This window comes from Phalacrocorax carbo, chromosome 1, assembly GCF_963921805.1.
Source record: "Phalacrocorax carbo chromosome 1, bPhaCar2.1, whole genome shotgun sequence".
NCBI classification, from domain to species: Eukaryota; Metazoa; Chordata; class Aves; order Suliformes; family Phalacrocoracidae; genus Phalacrocorax; species Phalacrocorax carbo.
The window spans coordinates 118965942-118983600 of NC_087513.1; the positions used below are offsets into that span (position 1 = coordinate 118965942).

The window sequence follows — 17659 nt, forward strand, 5'->3', positions numbered from 1 at the left end:
TGCATGACAGTCTGGATGTGCTTTGTCATACAAATAACCTTGCTGCACTGCTTCTGCTTTCCTTTCATTAGGCTGTCAGTTCAACCTTAGCATGAAGCACAATGGGTGGCTGATGACATTGATTTCCAGCAGCATGAATCTGTAATAATAAGTCAGGTGTGGAAGAGATGGTGATGATGACACATATGACAGGGTTTTCTAGTAATATCTTCTTAAAGAATTGTATTTTTTTTTTCTGGAATATGGTGATAATTTACAAAAGCAGCAAACTATGAGGCATGGAAACACCACAAAACAGTAAGCATTTGCCTTCTAGGGGTTTTTACCTCACTGAGACATTGCAAAAAATAATATGAAGCTGGTACATGCTTATACTCTTGCCTCAGAAGATTCTTTTCCCTTGTCCATCCATCTTTTGCTACATATTGCACCAGCAGGAGAGAAGCTCTTTAATGACCATGATGCTGTTTCACAGCACAGTCCACTAGGATCCTGACCTAGGACTGTTTTGAGCCTACTTTCTAGAGCTAGCAGAGGAAGGAACTTTTTGCTACTCCCTCAACAAATTATAAATTCCCCCAAAAATACTTGTAAAATTCACTGCCATTGCCACATCAGCCTGCTGAGTGCAAGATACATATTTCAGTTCTGCAGATTCTCATTTTTGTAGTCCTTACTTCTCTCCGGCTTAGGTGGGTGACAACTTGTCACCAGACCTACTTGTCCAGCATTTACATTGAACCATGACTGCTAGGTATTGGTGTTCTGCTTGTGCCACAGCCTAATGTGCAAGCTCAACTACACTTACGGAGTGAGTCCGATATATCTAGGACACATTGAAGTTGTCACCAAGGTGCAGATTGACTCTAAGACACATGTAAAGACGTTCTGAACACACTCAGATATAAGGGAGATCCTTCTCAGATCTGCACCACACATGCAAAGTAGTCTTTGCACGCTCATATACTTAAGCATCCTCTTATTTACAAGAAAGCTGTAATTGTTTCAGGAGGAAATAGCAAATCAGCATCAAAGTTAACCAGGCTGGCTGGAAAACAGGCTGGGGAGTGGCTCCCTAAGTAGGCGCCTGCCCCTCCCTGCAGCCAGCCGTGTTTGGACCTCTGCTAAGGGTTCTGGTCAGGTACCGCTGCACAAATGGCAAGTGTCTGTGTCCATCACTGTGTTCCTGGATCTAACACTACCAAGTATTTAGATGCCTGGATGACACATGGAAACTTCTGCAGATCTTGGTGGAAAGGCCAAAACTCTAAATGCCAACTATTTGCTTAGATCACTGTGAGAGTCAGGCAAAGATCTTCACACTTTTTTTCCTGTATACCAAGTACATTTTTATCCTTAAAAGGTGCTATGTGGCCATAAAACTCAGTGACATTTCAGGAAATCAATACATATTTTTGGTACTTCAGAAAGGGTCAATTAGCTCACCTCATCCTCTCTCTCCAGTTGCCTCCCCATCACACTGGTTATCATGCTTTCTAAAGCATCATTTAACAGGGATGAGTAGCAGAGTTTTATGTGCCTAAGAGAAGAAGCAGGCATAGTGTTTGTGTTAACAAATTCTTTAGTCTATTAGTATGAAATACTTTCTCACTTGAAGGAATACCTGGTTTAGAATACTTCTAAACAAATTTTTTGGCAGGCTGGGATTTAGAGGACAGCTGTGCTTTATGTCTGACTCAAAGATCACTCAAGTTAGTGATAGATTTTTGAATCATCCGATTTAATCTTGGATTAGTGGCACGAACAGCGGTGTGCCAACACTATACATGTTACATTGGAGCTATAATCAATGTAGTTTGTATGTCTAGGGTCAGGTATGTCAGTCTCAGCTGTGCCCAAAGTTGGATACATTTCTTTTTAGTGCCCCTACCGCTTTTATGCTTAGTCTGAGGCTGTGCTCAATATTATTGAAAATGCTCTGAAATAGTCATAATGTGTGAACAGCCCATTAAAAACTCCAGCTGCACCGCTTGTTTTCTAAAATGGCACAGGTGAATTGTTTTGTCAATGAGACGCTTATTACTTAAACTAAGATAACAAATAGTATGCTGTATTGCTACACCTTCTGAGTATCTTAGCAAGGTTTGAATGAGGTAATTGATTGCTTTTTATTTTCAGGGACAATCAGGGTTTTTTTCTGATGTCATGGAATCATTAACTGTCATGGAATACTGCTTCCATTTCCCAGAAGTCCACAGAGCCAGTAGCTTGTAGCAAGATCATTTAGGTTTGCAATTGCTCTGTGAACTCAGTGAAGCTGATTTACTTGAGCTGAGGGTCTGTTTTCAAATCCTGTATATACTTAAGTCCTTAATCTTACTACTCTTGGTCTTAATATCCACAATCTTGATATCCCAACATCTGTAGATACTTGAGCTTTAGTCTTTTTCTTGAAGATGACTTCTACTAAGACTGCTTTGAATTAGAAACTTACAGTATATGCATTTTTTTTAAGGAGAAAATGACCTGTCAGCCAGTCTTTATCAATGGTACTTCATTTTAAATTAGTTAAAAATTAAATTTTGTGTTTCTATTGAGAGCTAGTGTAATGATGATATTCCCAGCATCACAGTTCTCCATATAATTAACAAGAACTTTGTGTGTGTGTGTGTGTGTGTGCGCGCGCGTGCATGCACGTTTGTTCTGGCCGATAAACACTGCTTCTAGAGTTTAGTTCTCTCAACTACAACTTTTTCTTGCCTTATGCTCTGAGTAAGTATATGATTCATCTGAGAAAGTTTTACGCAACAGGTTCATTTTAATTAGAATGCCTTCCTCAGCCTTTGTGTATCTTATGTATCTGCCAAAAAAATATGGAGTACATAGAATTTAAAATGAAATGTTAATATACGTGCTGAAAATAAATATCCAACCAATTTAGTTTTTGTTAACACTATCCTTTTCATTTGAGGAGTGGCTACAAAGAAAGTATCTGTAAGGAAGTCACCATTTGCTTAAGAAAAGAATGTATTAACACAATGTTGCACAAGAGAATTTCAATATATGTCTGTGTTACTACATATTTTAATCTTCAAATATTTTGTTATCTGGGGGGGGGGGGGAGTAAAAGGTAAATTAAGCCAAATAAAAGTCTCTGTAGATCTGTTTTTAATAACAACGCCACCAGCATCAGAGTGCAGTGAGCCCACAGTTTTATGTGTATTTGAAATGAGACAATATTGCCAGAAAAAGTAGTAGGCTTTTTTTTTTCTTCCTCCTTCCTCTGTCTTCTTCTGCTTACTCCCAGCTGCTCACTCCTCTCCCCAGGCATCCCACACATGCTAGCAAAAACATTCATGCAGCTATGTAACTGAGTGTGCAGATTGTGTGAAATAGAAATGTTTTTCTTTGTAAAGCTTTAATCTTGATCAGCCTCCTGCTCCGGTTCACCATGCAGCCCTGGAAAGGCTTTTGTGGCCAGGAGGGCTGGGGCAGTGCAGCGCTGGGAAGGACTGCAGGGAGTGCGATGCTTGCTGCTTATGCAGTTTTTTGCTGCTGTTCTTCTCCACAGAGAGGAAGGGGAACTTAAGAGACTATGTGCTTACTCTCTTTTCATCACAAGCTCCTTACATATAGAACATATTTTCCGTGATTCAGGAGAAAATTGCCAAAAGGGCAGACAGCGAAGTTTCAGGAAAAAGACAAAACTGCTGAAGTATTTTGTCCCTCTTCACCTTGTCACGATATCTGCTTCCAAACATCCTTGACCTCCGTTCTGTCATTTTTGTCCACATCCAGCAGAGCATCTCAGCAGGATGGCATGTCTTAAATTGCTCACCACATCATGGGACAAAGATCCCTAAGTGAGCACTCACCCAAATCTGCTCTGGGGCTAAAAGCCTGATAGCTATACTAATGTCATGCTTCTGCAGGCTAAGTACACTGGCTGAAGAAATCATATATGATGAGGACACTGGAGGAGGACTTGTGAAGCTTAAAGGACAGGGGATTGTGACTGGGGGGCTTTTGTTTAACTGTAGAGACAAATGAGATTATGGAAAAAGCAGAAAAACCCAAACTGACCAGGTGGATGAATTGTAAGGGCTTGGTCATGGGGAGGAGAAATAAGCTCGTCTTCTAATCAGGGGCATGCTGCTCTGCCCAAAGAGCATGGGACTTAGGGTGACAGAAAGCAGGACATCCCCTGAGCCCAGTTCTCTGTTGCCGAAGGCAACCACACCAGATAACACCTCTCAGAAATTGTCAAATTCCCTTTTAATAAACTAGGTCCTTTGCCTCCGCTTCTCTACTAAAAACCTTGTCCAAAATTTCACATTTGCTGATGACTATAATTTTTATTTACAGCCAGTTTGCACTAATTTTTCATCTACCTCAGTACTCTTCCTTATCCTATCCCTCCCTCATGTTTACCCTGATCTATTTTTAGAGAGCCATCATATCCCCTCACAGCATTACATTCAATAGATTAAAGTAATGAAGCTTTTTTTGTCACCCTTTCATAAGACAGGCTTTCCACTCCCTCAAATATTCCTGTAGCCCTCCTCTGCACCTGTTCCAGTCTGAATTTCTCTTTCTTGAGCCTCAGTGACTGGGACGGTACAGATCCAGCAGAGGTTTTGCCTTGGCCTTACACAATGACATTAATATTCGCTTTCAGCTCCACCAGCTCCACCTCACCTCATACATCTGAGGATCGCATTTATTACCTTTTTCACTGTCGCATAACATTCATGGATCAGTTATTCTGTGATTATTTAAATACAACCATCTTTTTCTTCTTTGATGTTCATCAACTGACAAGCTCGCAAAGCACCATAGAAATATCTATTTCTAATCTCTGTCCCAGAACTACCTGTCCCAAATAATGTGACTTTGCACTTCATGCTATTGCATTTCATCCTATTTCTGCTGTTCCACTCAAGGCCATACAGGTCTCCAATTATCTGACACAGTGTGTGATCCAGTGTGACCTTTCACAGCTACCTAGCTGAACGTACAACAGGACTTAAAATAAAGAGCCTTCTAGTAGGTGCTTGTTCACGGTGCTGGAATAAATAGGTTTGACAGATTGGTGTGTGAATTGAGGAACAGTTTCCTGATGATTTTAAACAAGAAATTTAAGAGACTATATATGAATTCCTTTATTACTTCTGCTTTTCTGTAGCTTCTTGGTGAAGTTTAATTGGAATGCATGCTGGTGAAAAAGGCTTTTTTTTTCCTGAAGCTAGAATGTGCCATCAGGGTAAGCATCGGTTTCTATTAAACTGCCCACAGAAAAGTTAGAGAATCTGCTATGCTTTGAAGGGGAAGAAGTGCTTGAATTCATGTTTTCCCTACCCAAACCCCATGCCTTGGCCCATGGCACCAAAATGCCAACAAACGTTCCTTTCACAGGAAAATGTCTAAAAGGGTATATTTTCATTTAAGTGCTGAAGCATAATTAGAAAAACAACTCCCCAAACTTTAAAGTCAAGAGTTTTATAGAAGTGAATTGTTGGTTATGTGCCCTGAGGCTAACAATGACTTCTCCTTTGCTGCCAGGAGACTGAAAAGTCTAATGCCACAGGTGAAACCGAGGCACACACAGGAGACAAGGCAGATGAAGGGGCTCATGAGGAGGGTCAGTCTGCTCCGTCACCATCAGAAGATCAACAGGTAATTTTCCCTTTTCCCCTTTGTGATATGAGGGTTTTACCTGGGCTAAGCACATGAAACGTAAACTCACAGGTCCGCCTAGTGTGCCTCAGGGCGGGAAGACTGATTGCAGGGTGGTCCTGCTTGTCTTTTGGATGCATTTTCTTTAACATCAGGGTGATATGAAGCCTAGGTAAACTCCAGGGAACTTTCCTCTGAATCTTGCATAATAGCGGTTGTCTTTATTTAGCTGTTTCCTTTTGCCACTTGTTATCATAAGCTTTTTTTTTTTAATGATCATTTGGAATCAGACTCTAGTTATGGAGAATAATTTAGGACTAGATAGCTGAGTCCTATCTCTGTGGAAAAAAATGCTGCTATCAATGGCCAGCATCTGCAGTGCTTGTACATCTAGTTCTGAATGATTGTTGTCATGTACCAGCATTGACTGCTGTTGCAGGAAGCCAGATCTGACAGTGTCTTCTCCAGGCCACGCAGAAACCCCTGGGCAGTTCAGAAATGGAGACAGTTCTTACCCTTTCTGCCTGCATCGTGGTCTGATATTACAGTCACACGGGCAGATAGCAAACTGCAATGCTAAGTGTTCTTGAAAGAAGCCACCTGAGTACCTTCAATTCCCTAGTCTAATATCCTGCAGTTAGCTAACATCAGTAAAGTACTTGCGGTTGAAAGGTAAATGGATACCACAAAAAGGGACCATTTTGTTGTATGCCAGTGTCTTCCTCAGTGGAGTGTTTATGTTACTGGCCAGGTTCTAGACCCAGCAGAGACTAAGCAGAAATGGATACTGTGTCTGGGAATAGGGATCCAGCTGCTTTATTTCTGCTGCTGCTCTGACAGTTTGGCATTTAAGGATGGGTTTATTCTGATGTTGCAGTGTCAGGTGACTCTCTTCCCAAAGAGGTAGGCCTACTGCTGGATCAAGCACTTACACTTGTCGGGTTTTTTTGTAGTTTGGAGATCAGATGGTCCCAGTGGAATATCTGTCACAAATGCATCATCTTTCACTAAAGATCAAAACAAATGTGTTTTGGCTTCTAGCTGCAATGCTTTTCCAGAGGAAGCACCTCTCTGTAAGCTTTTCCCCATTACCCTTTTTAACAATGACTGAACTGGTCATTGTTAGGCTGGAAAAGCACCCTTTTACCCAGCCTCATGCAAGTCTCAGGAACTGGGAAGTCCCATTTAAAATTTCGAAATGGCAATGAGAGAGACAGTTCTCAGTGGGAACTGAAATTTCTCCTTAAATTATATCCAACCACTTCTCACGTTTCTATGAATTTCAGTTGGCATGTGAGTGCCATCAAATACCTTTTTCTGTGGTTCTTAGAGAGAAGCCCAGCATAAAACTGCAGTGCATCCCCTGGCTGGTTTAGGTTACTTGTCATTCTGGCTGGCAGTCCACTCTAATGTTTTTCAAATGAGAACAGAATGCTGGAGCACGTCTGCAAATGTGTCAAGCAGCTGTGTATGAGAGGTTTTGTAGTGACATAATGCAATACCACCCCTGTACAACAAGCACCTTGCTCCATTTCTCACAGAATGGATTGGAGCTATAAGTGGAAAATACATTATCCTTTAGTTTTACAGGGAGGGGGTTGGCAGAGGAGAGAGCACCAGGCAAGCTGGTGTGTTTGAATAGATCTTTCTGTGGTTATGAGGGCATAAAATATGGTTAATCTTACAAATCCTCCCCTTTCACCTCCACAGTCTTGGCAGTGTTGAAATGTTCTTACATGGTCTTACATAAAGAGCAAGAAAAGCCTTCCTGAAATTGTCCAACTCTGATACACACCTGCATCATGCCAGGTGTATATTAGCTCCTAGGGGGAAAAAAAAACCCAGCACTGTTTCTGTTCCAGTCTCACTCAGTTTTAGAGAGGGCACTCAGCTCTGCCGGCAGCAAGGTACCAGTGGTTCCTGCCAGGGAGGCACAAACCCCATTTTTCATCCTGTTCCACCACCTCCCGTGTCACCTAGGACAAATCACTTCAGTGACGTGGCAACTGTGCTACTTGCGACAACAAGCAATTGTTCATCCCAATTATCACTGCTGTTGGGATGGCATGAATCATTCTGTAGAAATTCTGGTATTCTCATTCACTACAGACAGCACACAGGGGATGAGTTTAGATGAGAAGAATAACTTTGAGGCAGCTACAATGAGATGAGTTCCACCTTTTGTCCCTGCATCACATTTTACCCTTATAAAGGAAAGCTAGAATAACATTTCCTTACCTGGGCAGGGTTTTGTGAAGTTGAATACATTTAAAGACTGATGGACTGCCATTGGAGTATCTCCACTGGATGTTAGGTCCTAAAGGATACATATAGTACCAACACAGTATTTTCAGTATTTCCCTCTTTTCCTCTCATTCTGCAGCCTAGCACATCTTGTTTGACTGCTTGACCACACTGAATAGATGCTTCCCGTGTGCTCTCCCCACCCATGTCTTGTTTTCTTCTAGCTTATTAAGAGCTGGTCTCTGTACACTTGAATTCTGAGAGGGTGACCTTTTTATCAGCAGCCCACTGTGCTTTGCAGCCAAACAGCTGCATCTTTTGAACAGTAGTCAGGTGCCTTTTGGAGCATCAGCTTACTCTTTTGACAAACCCTCGAATCAAAATGCCATAATTTAAACATCTCAGTTTTATGTTCTGCTTCTGAATTAATATACCAGTGGGAATCTAGTATTGGCATTCTGGCCTTAGCACTCGGTTTCAAACCAGTTTAAAATGACTCTGATGTGGGGTATAACCCAGCCAGGTTTTCTCCAGTGACTTGGCAGGAGAAATGCCATTGCTATGGAAAAATTATGGAAGAGTCTTGGCAAAGTTAAGATATCTCAGTCTTTGCCAATGAGCATAAGACAGATAACAAAATAAACTGTGACTCTCTCCATTGTGGAGCTGCATGGAGAGTCCCAGGTTTCAGAAGGCTCCTCCAATGCCTCAGTGGCACGAATGGCATCCAATGGACAATATGGGTATGTGTGGAGGCTGCAGCCCTCCCCTACTGCTCCTGCTGCCCTTGCTGGGAGATGCAGGAGTCCAGAAGCTCTAGCTTTTTGTCTCAGTCTGTATGGCCCTGAAGAAAGCAGTGAGAGACCCTCTGAAAAACAAATCTTATAATTCAGCAGCTGCCTCCTGAAAGCGGCAGGGATGAGCGCACAGGGAGACAGGCTGCCTAGGCTTCAGCAGCGCCAGCCCCTCATTCACACAAGCATCTGGGAAAGCCCAGAGCAGATGTTGAAATAGAAAGTCCCTTACACAGATCCAGGAGTAAGTAACAGGAACAGCTTTCAGCCTGGGTCACCAAGAGACAGCTGCACTAGGATTTCTTTAGATTATTACTTTTTTTTTCACCTTAGACCTGTTGCGTACTTTCTTTCTGTAATCACTTCATCAAGCTTATCCTTGACTTCTTCCTAATCTTTTTTCATTCCCAACCCCCATCCTCTGATGGATAAGGTTGAGGAAGCATTTTGTTTGGATATAGTGTCCCTTTTTCTTGCGTTGTCTGTCCTTTGTTTTTGATTTTTTTTGAGGAAAAGACTGTGACCTCCTACGCACGTGGCACAGCAAGGGCTCTGCTGGTCACTAGATGTGACGGTAATAATTTTCATTATTTTTACTATCTGATTTTAACTTTAGATTTTAACTTGGGGGTGAGAACATTTTTTAAGTGGTGTCCTAGTTAAATCAGTTTGCAGTACAGATTAGACGCATTTCAGGGCAGAATTCTTTTAGAAACTTGTTCAAAAATCATATTATAATGCAAGTCTGTGTCCTGTCTTAGCAATTCCACAGGCCATATGTAAACCCTGGCACTGCAGCTCACTCCCTTATCTCAGATCATTCTATGCAAACTTGTATCAACTACTCATGTCTTCTGCGTGGTACTATTGCATTTGCCCTTTCTTATTGGGATTTTGTGTAAGATTAGCTCTTCACTCCAATAACCAGCTTGGTATCTAACATTAAATTCTATTCACTGTACATTTATATTTTTTGCTCTTTACCTCTCTTCTCTTCATCACTTCTTCTCAATCTACAGTCTAAAACCAGCTTGTTTTATTTCATATTCCCCAGTACTGTTGAGCCAAGGCATCTGTTCCAGCCTACAACAGTTAACAGAATTGTGCGCCGGATTCTAAGGATGATATATAACATTGATACAACTCTATAATTCTGATTTAACTTTCATTTTACAGACTAGCTAATTACCAAAAAACCAAAAACCCACCTGAAAAACAAACAAAACTCCAGCTCTAATGCTTTATTAATGAAGCAGATTTGATGGGAAGTAAATGAGAAAAAGGAAGCTATATTTCATTATTTTATAGCCTTTTTTCAAAGTAAAAGCTTAGCATAAATGTGCTTTCTGAGTTAGTCTGGAGGACATTACCTCAGAATACATTTACTGAATTCCACATAATTTTCTGAAATTCATTGTTTAATTTCTGCTGTGTTTTGCCTGTATAACCTCTGATATTCTTTCTTTGAACTATCTTTTAAACATTTTCTTTTGTATCTCTTGTGTAGGAAAGCAAGGAAGAACATGCAGCAGCAGTGGTATAGTATATTTGGACATTTTGCTTTCATCTTTTGTTTCTGTGCATTTAATTCCTTTTCAGTCTCATTGCTTCACTCAAAAGATAGTAAATCCTTATTCATGAAACTAAATATTCTAGTATTATATTCTGCTAGAGAAAGTGATTGGTCATATCATAGTCTAATTGTTTGGGAACAAAGATAAGCCTTTAATCATTAAAAACCGTAAATGGAAGAGAAATTGTCTTTCACAGATTCTTTAATAAAATTTGCCAAGGACTCCCTAGACAACTGTATCTTTGACAACCGCTAACTGACACCATGCTGATTACATTTTCAGTGTTGTGAGTGTGAAAGAGTCGTTCTGACAACTTAGGTAGTTCTGCCTACAAAGGAAATATTTTCCTTGCCAGAATTTGTAAGACCCATGTGCAAAGCCTTATATGCTTTTCTGCTTTTCCCAGCATTGCAAGTTTATGCCTTGAAAATTTATTCAGTATTCCCAGTAAAACTAGCGACTACTTTATGCGCATTTCCACTACAAACCTGCAATCAACAGAAGACATATTCACATCTTCCCACTTCCAAACTGCCATGCATGCATATATATACGTGTATACAAACACATGCCTGCTGTCAGAGTTATGCATTATGGACTTGGCAGCTGAAATGGAGCTCCTGGGCCCATAGGCAAAGCGTGGGGGCTCTTGGTGAGGCTGCAGAGAGCCATTAAGGCTGGTTAGTGCACCCTGGCACCACTAAGTAATGCTTCAAGCAAGAAAAATACCCATTTTTTCTCTAAAAGGTAATTGACTTGAATTTTGAACTGAAGTTGTTAATATCTGAAAGATGGTGCTTGTCTGTGGGCTTGCCTGGCCCTCTTTCAAAGAGTGTTAATGAAAGGCACCTTTCCTGGGGAAGATGCCGAAGAGGCAGTATTCCTTTGGCATAAGAACTTCTAATCCAGCTGACCTGCGTGGACATTTGTGTTATGTTTCTGGTTTTGCAGGGATGATCTCTCAGTGCAATGGTTTTCCCTGAAAAACAATGATTCAAACCAGGAATCTGATTACAATAGGTCCATTTCCAAGCACATGTTTAAGCAGGTTTTTACTTCAGTGACTCAGATGTGACTCTTGTACAGGCAGTATGTGTCTTGAGAGGAAAACCTAAGGTCCATGCTGCTCATAGGCTACCTGAAGTCCTGACTGAAAACTAATTATGTATTCTTTGATTGGTTGATTACACCAGGAAGAAATTCCCATAATTTTTGTAGTCCAAGTAGTATATGAAGGTGTGACATTTTGAGATAAATCTTGTTTATACACACAGATGGAGTGCCTTTGAACAAGTGTTTGCTGGAAGAGGAGGAGCAGAGAAGCCTACAGTGCCATTTTCAGCTGTTTTTCAGAGCAGGACTACACTTTAAAGCTTCATTTACTAGCTCTTAAAAGACAATAAGCACAGATTGTTGTCTGTGTCACATAAATGCTAGCTTTCAGATAACTGTTCATTTGGTTGACTGAAGGGCTATTGCCATTAAATTGTGCCATTTCTTCTTTATAAAAGAGAGAAATAAGAACTTTTGAAACAGAAACGAGGCTGTATTATCTGAGTCTGAATAACCTTCAGATTATTCAGGAGCCTAGTTCCTGTGCCATGACTCTTGACTTGTTTACTGCTCCAAGAAAGAATATAATTAAAAATATTGAACCTTTTGTCATATTTACCTGTATTTTGTATTCCCATTTTGATCTTGAACATCTATTTACAGCTTAACCATGTACTGTGTTCTAACCTCTCTAAGAAGTGGGTTCTTATATTTGGGCACTTGCCTATTAATTCCACAAAGCTAGAACCCTGGCATGTTAAGATTAAAAGCTCTTTATGCTAGTCCTCTGTCCTATTTTTTAAGCTGTAATAATATTGCATTTACTAGAAACATAACAGTTGCAAAAGCAGAGCTCTGCACTTCCAGGCTGTTTATTTTTATTTCATTTCCTACGTGATAACTGCAACTATTTTTCTATAAAAAAGGAAGAAGAAGAAAAGCAGGAAGAGGGAGAAGAAAAAGAAGATGTGGAGGAGCAAGAAGAGTCTTAGTACACTTCCCCATGACACATTCTTTCTTGAACAGGTTTTCAGGTAACTATTAAGATATCCAGCACAGTTTCTAACTGTTCTTAAAGTAACACAAACTTGAACGTTTTGTACATATTGTTGTTATATGCAATGACAAGAATGGGAAGAACGTACCAAAACCAAAAAAGGTATTATGAATTTGACACATAACCATTAGTCATAACTATTGCCCTTCATAAGTCTGTTAGTTTCCCCATTTCTGTGGCACCAATGAAGCTGACTTTCCCACACAGCTGCCTCTGTGATTCCTAATATCCACCAAATACTTCAGGCCCTTCGATCCATTCCATGTTGCTTTTACAGCCTTCACCTCCAGGCTTCTGACACCTACTTTGGGCTTATTCCTTAGCATCTTCCCATAGCATCCCCTAGCTCTCTGTTGGTACCCCTAACTATGAGCAATGCCAAGTGCAGCATGCTAGGTGTGTACTGCGTGAGCGGTCAGCATATATGCACGAAGTGCCCAAGTGATGGGCCAAAAGTACACGTAACTGTTAGATTAGCTGCAGCTTCTCTTTCATCCAGGATAAGAATTAATCTCTCTCCTCTTTTACTCAGCTACTGATTTCACTGAAACTTTGAAGAGCTTCATATCTCAGAAGAAGCCCTCTCTCAAATTTAGTTGAAATGTTAAGAAAAAATACTGGGGAAGGAAGAGGAGCCTGACCAGGAATATAGCACACTATAAAATTGGTCTTATTGCCTCAGAAACTAGGCCACATGTGACTTTAAAACCTCAAAACAGGAAGCATCTGAGAGGCAGAATTTGTGCCTGTATAGATGTATGAACTTCCGGCATTGCTTAAGTTTTGTCAGCACGTGGTTCCAAATTTAATTTTCAGGTTTCCTTCTCCCTCCTACTGTCTCTTCTCCTCTGCATGGAAATAAAGATCAATCAATCACTTACAAGGGAAAAACTGTTAGCCTACAGGAAAGTTGGAATTTCTAGCAGATTTTTCCTTGGGTGGTGGAACTCCCTGCTGATTGCAGACACAGAGCGTGATATGTTCTTTCCAGAACTAGCGGGATTCCCAGCTAACTCTGCCTCTGAGGTAGTTACCATAGGCTTCACCAACCGTATGCTGGTGTGGAGACCCAATGCCTCAAGAGGACACAAAGTCCATCACTTTTTTCATGCTGCCTCTCCCGAATCTGGATTCCTCTGTTGCATGGGAATTAATTCATCCCAGGGTTGCCCAGTGTTCAGACATGAAAAATCACAGAAGGAGTGATAAGTTCTAATGTAATTTTCCTTATTTTTGTTCAGGAAGCACAAGCTGGAGCAGCCCCATCAAAGAAAATAAAATCGCTCTCTCAAGCAAAACCGTCACTGTGTTTCATGCCTGTAGAAATATGAACATATAAATACATAACAGAACAAAGAAACCACTCTGTCCTACCTGTGGCCTTTATATATATATTTGGTATTCCAATTGCTTGTTAAAATGGGTCTTATATCTGACTGATGATATTTCAGTTGATTGTTATATGTTGGAATAGTATTGTCCTTGTCACATTTTAGACTGTAAGCTCCTCAGGGCAGGAACCGTGCCTTTCTCCATGTTTATCTACTGCCAAACACATTGCTGCCACACAGCAGACAACTGCACTCACACAAGTGATGTATTCAGAGAAAAATTCAGCACTGAAAACCACAAAGAGGCTTCCTATATCCAAGCTATGTGAGTCACTTCTCCCTCATCTGGCTTTTGAATATGATTGAGATTTCCATTGTACAGCAGTTTAAATAAATGCTTTTTCTCTCATATCTGTTCTTTGTCTGCAAAAGCATTAATTTAACCCTAGCAAGCTGCGCTAAGATCTGTAAAGTTAAGTTTTATCCATCGTTACAGCTGTAGGCTGTACAAAGTCCTTCACCTTGCCTTACATTCCTGCTGATGTTTCTGGTGTTGCGTTTAAGACACCAACCACAATCTGCATTGAAGGAGAGAGATGTCCCAGTCACTTCTAATGAACCCTTGTCAGTCTTCATGGATGCATCCGTATTCACTGGGCCAGGGAGGCAGAGAAAAATGATCCACATTCATGTTGTAAATGTTGGTTGGAAGTTCACTGAGGAAGACAGAGCTTGGATTTCAGTTCTGTGTCCAATTACTTGGTAGAGATATATAAAAACTGCTTATAGAGAGAGGGAGGGAATGAGAAATGCTTATTGCCAAAGTAGCACATAGCTTCATATACAAAACAATCTCTAAAGGAACCACAAGTTTATGTTTAACTCGGATCAAGAAGAGGCTGGCTTTTCAAGCTGAGATCTCCGATATTGCGCATGTTTGAACAATAACTGAACAAATAAAGTGGAAGAAAAATTTGTGGAGGTTTCCTGAATGTCCAGAGTGGGCACATGTTTTTGTTCAGGATGCATCTAAAGTTGCAATTGTTGAGAGGGGATGGATGGGGAAACAGTGGTCGCTGTGATGTTCTTACTCTCGTGGATGATGTTGAGCTCAGAGCTGGCAGGTACAGCTGAGGGAAGGACCTTGGAGTCCTCACTTACAGCTCACCAAAATCATCAGCTTAACATGCAGCAGCAGCCAAGACCCAGGAAAATGGTGGACATCGTCAGGATGGCATGACTTTGCTGCCATATAAAGCCTTGCTGAGTCGACACCTTGAGCACTTTGTGCGGTCTGGTCTCTGCATCTCAGGGAAGATGTAGTGATGTGAGAAAAGGTACAGAAAAAACAGCAGTTAGAGAGGATGAAACAGCTGCTCCACGAGGAGACTGAAAAGACTCTTCAATTTGGCGAGGAAGCCCAGGCATTTACAAAAATCATAAAGGCAGTGAATGAGATGAATGCAGAACTGTTAGGCAAGAAGTCCTGCAATACTCTAATGAAAATTAGTGCACATAGTTATTATGTACAATGAAATGAGTAGATCAGCTTAAAAGAGAGTACTTTTTATATGCTGGGTTGGGAACTTCTGGAACGTGTTTTCACAGGATGTTATGGACACTGACAATGTCAGCAGACCCAAGAAGGTATCAGGCAATGTCAGGAACAGGAGGCTTGTAAGTGGATGCTACAGCCTGGGATGTGTCCACCAATATCCCTCATCCAACGAGCCATGGGTGCTGGGGACGGGGGGCAGAAGAAATTGAATACTGCAGACTTGGTCTCCCCAAATAGCATTGCCCGTTTCTACTTTCAAAAACTCAGTACTGGGTTAGGCAAGCCACTGATCTGACCATTTCTTATGTTCCTGCAAGAGATTACTCTTCCTGGGGAAAATGTTCCCCATCTGTCCAGCAGCCAAACTGGGGTGCCAGGCATTGCTGCAGTAGTTCTGATAAAAAAGCTGGTTTTTTGGGGGTATGGTAGACAAAATAAAAGCAGAACTGCTAATCACTTCAGAAATGCAGTAAATCCAACACAGTGAGGGTGTGTTGTGCAACAGCTGGCATGTTCATGCTAGCCTTGATGTATCCCTGGGCTCTTTGAGCTTTGAACCACAGGCACCACTTTTGCCCCCACTGATGTACGGAACAAAGAGACTGAGCACACTCAATACATCCAGCAGGCCCAAAGGCTTTGGGCTTGAATAAAAAACGCCACACCTTGCATATTCGGGTATTACTTGTTAAGGCAGAAATATGGCAACCATCTTCTCGAGAGGGTATAATCTGGAAAGCCTGTCAGGGAATGTGAGGAATGCTAAGCCTCCCATGCAGGAGTGACGTACGCCCCTGGTCTTCAGCTGGTGACTGAGGTTATGCTCAGTGTGTAGTGAAAAAGCAAGCAGGATAGCGGATGGTCGTACTCACAACACAGCTCTTTGGTGCGTTCCTTGGGATAATGCTCTTTAGCATGTGCTGATCGTCTTTTCTGCCAGATGAAAAGGAGGATGTGAGTATGCAAAGGATAAACTGAAAGCTGACTGCTGCTGGCTGATTTTAGCCATTACACTAATTCTGGTTACCTAAGCTTAATACTTTCTGCGGTAATTTAGTGCCACTAGGAAAAGAATTAAGTCTTTTCTAACTACAGCATAGTAACACAAATATGTGAGCTATTGACTTAAATGCATTTGAAAACATACTGTCTGCATTTTTGTGTCATTTATATTTCACTGGGAGAAAGCAACTGCAGTCAGTTCCAGGGTGTGCCTGGTACACGGCGTTTCACATGCTTCAGGAAACTGTGGATGCAAACTCGTCCCTGTGCACCACAGTTAAACACTAAACAGCACGCTGCTTTTTGTTACACTTTGGTATGTGAAGTATTTTCCTTGGATGATTGGAGCTAGAAACTTCTAGTATACTGAAACAAGCTGAAATTAGAAAGGCCTCAAGCTATGCTTCCACAGATCCATGTGTGTCAGAGGATGGTGGCTGTTGGCACTTTAAAACAATTGATTGTCAAGTTTAGCAGACTGCTGAAGTCTAAAAAAAAGTGATACAGGTGTCATCACCCAGCAACTAAGTGCATAGGGCTAGCCAATGGCTTGTTTTCTAGGAAAATAAATATCAGGACCTTCATTCTGTTCCTAGCAGTAAAGGGTTTTGAACAGCAGGTCCAGAAGGCAACCTGGGCCATGTTGTCTCTTGCACAAGAGCACTTCTGAGCCAACAAATTGTGTAAGACGTTTTCTCCTGAGAAAACGCTAATGGAGATTCTTTGGAGAGAAATGAAACTGTTCAGTAGTTTTGCCAGTACAGCACTAGCCCCCAGTCAGGGTTTCTGGTCACCTTTCCAGCCGTCTCATTTGTTCACCTGCCTTCCAAATAATAAGACTTGCTAATAGTCTTCTGTTTACTGCGAGAATATCAGTGTTAAAGGAGATAAGACTATTTATCTGCATCCTTTGACAACTTCAGAAGGCTGGAGATACGCTTGACAAACAATCTGGGAAGCTGAAAATTCAAGATAGTAATTTCTTCAGAAGGCAGATTGGAAGTTTGTGTTTTGATGTCACATATCTTGAAGAATGCTTGCTGTTCCTCCAGTTGCAAAGCCGTTGCCATGCGTACAGCAAACAGAGGAGACAGTGATTCTCAGCTGAGACTCTCATTCTTAATGAGTTACTGTCTCCGTTTTGCTCATGGCGAAGTAAGGTGCAGAGGTAGGATGACATGCTTAATACCACAGATCAAGGGCACTAGAATCCAAATTGGATGTGGACTATGTGCTGTGCATTCCCCTGCTTCAGAACACACCAGCCATGGTTTTACATGTGGTGATGACTTTCTGTCAGTAAATATTTTGAATCATTTAGATTGGAAAAGACCCTTAACATCATCGAGTCCAAGCGTAAACCTAACACTGCCAAATCCACCACTAAGCCGAGTCCCTAAGGGTCATGT

At 41.3% G+C, this 17659-nt stretch overlaps 1 protein-coding gene across 1 annotated transcript in view; it reads left to right on the forward strand.

Moving 5' to 3' along the window:
* Positions 1-14110, forward strand: part of SH3BGR (SH3 domain binding glutamate rich protein) — a 29159-nt gene extending 15049 nt beyond the window's left edge. Inside the window, exons 4-7 of the mRNA XM_064471894.1 lie at positions 5524-5637; positions 10183-10212; positions 12229-12336; positions 13601-14110. Coding sequence (XP_064327964.1) covers positions 5524-5637; positions 10183-10212; positions 12229-12294 — 210 coding nt within the window. The 3' untranslated portion in view covers positions 12295-12336; positions 13601-14110. The remainder of the gene's footprint in view (positions 1-5523; positions 5638-10182; positions 10213-12228; positions 12337-13600) is intronic.
* Positions 14111-17659: the final 3549 nt, after the last annotated feature.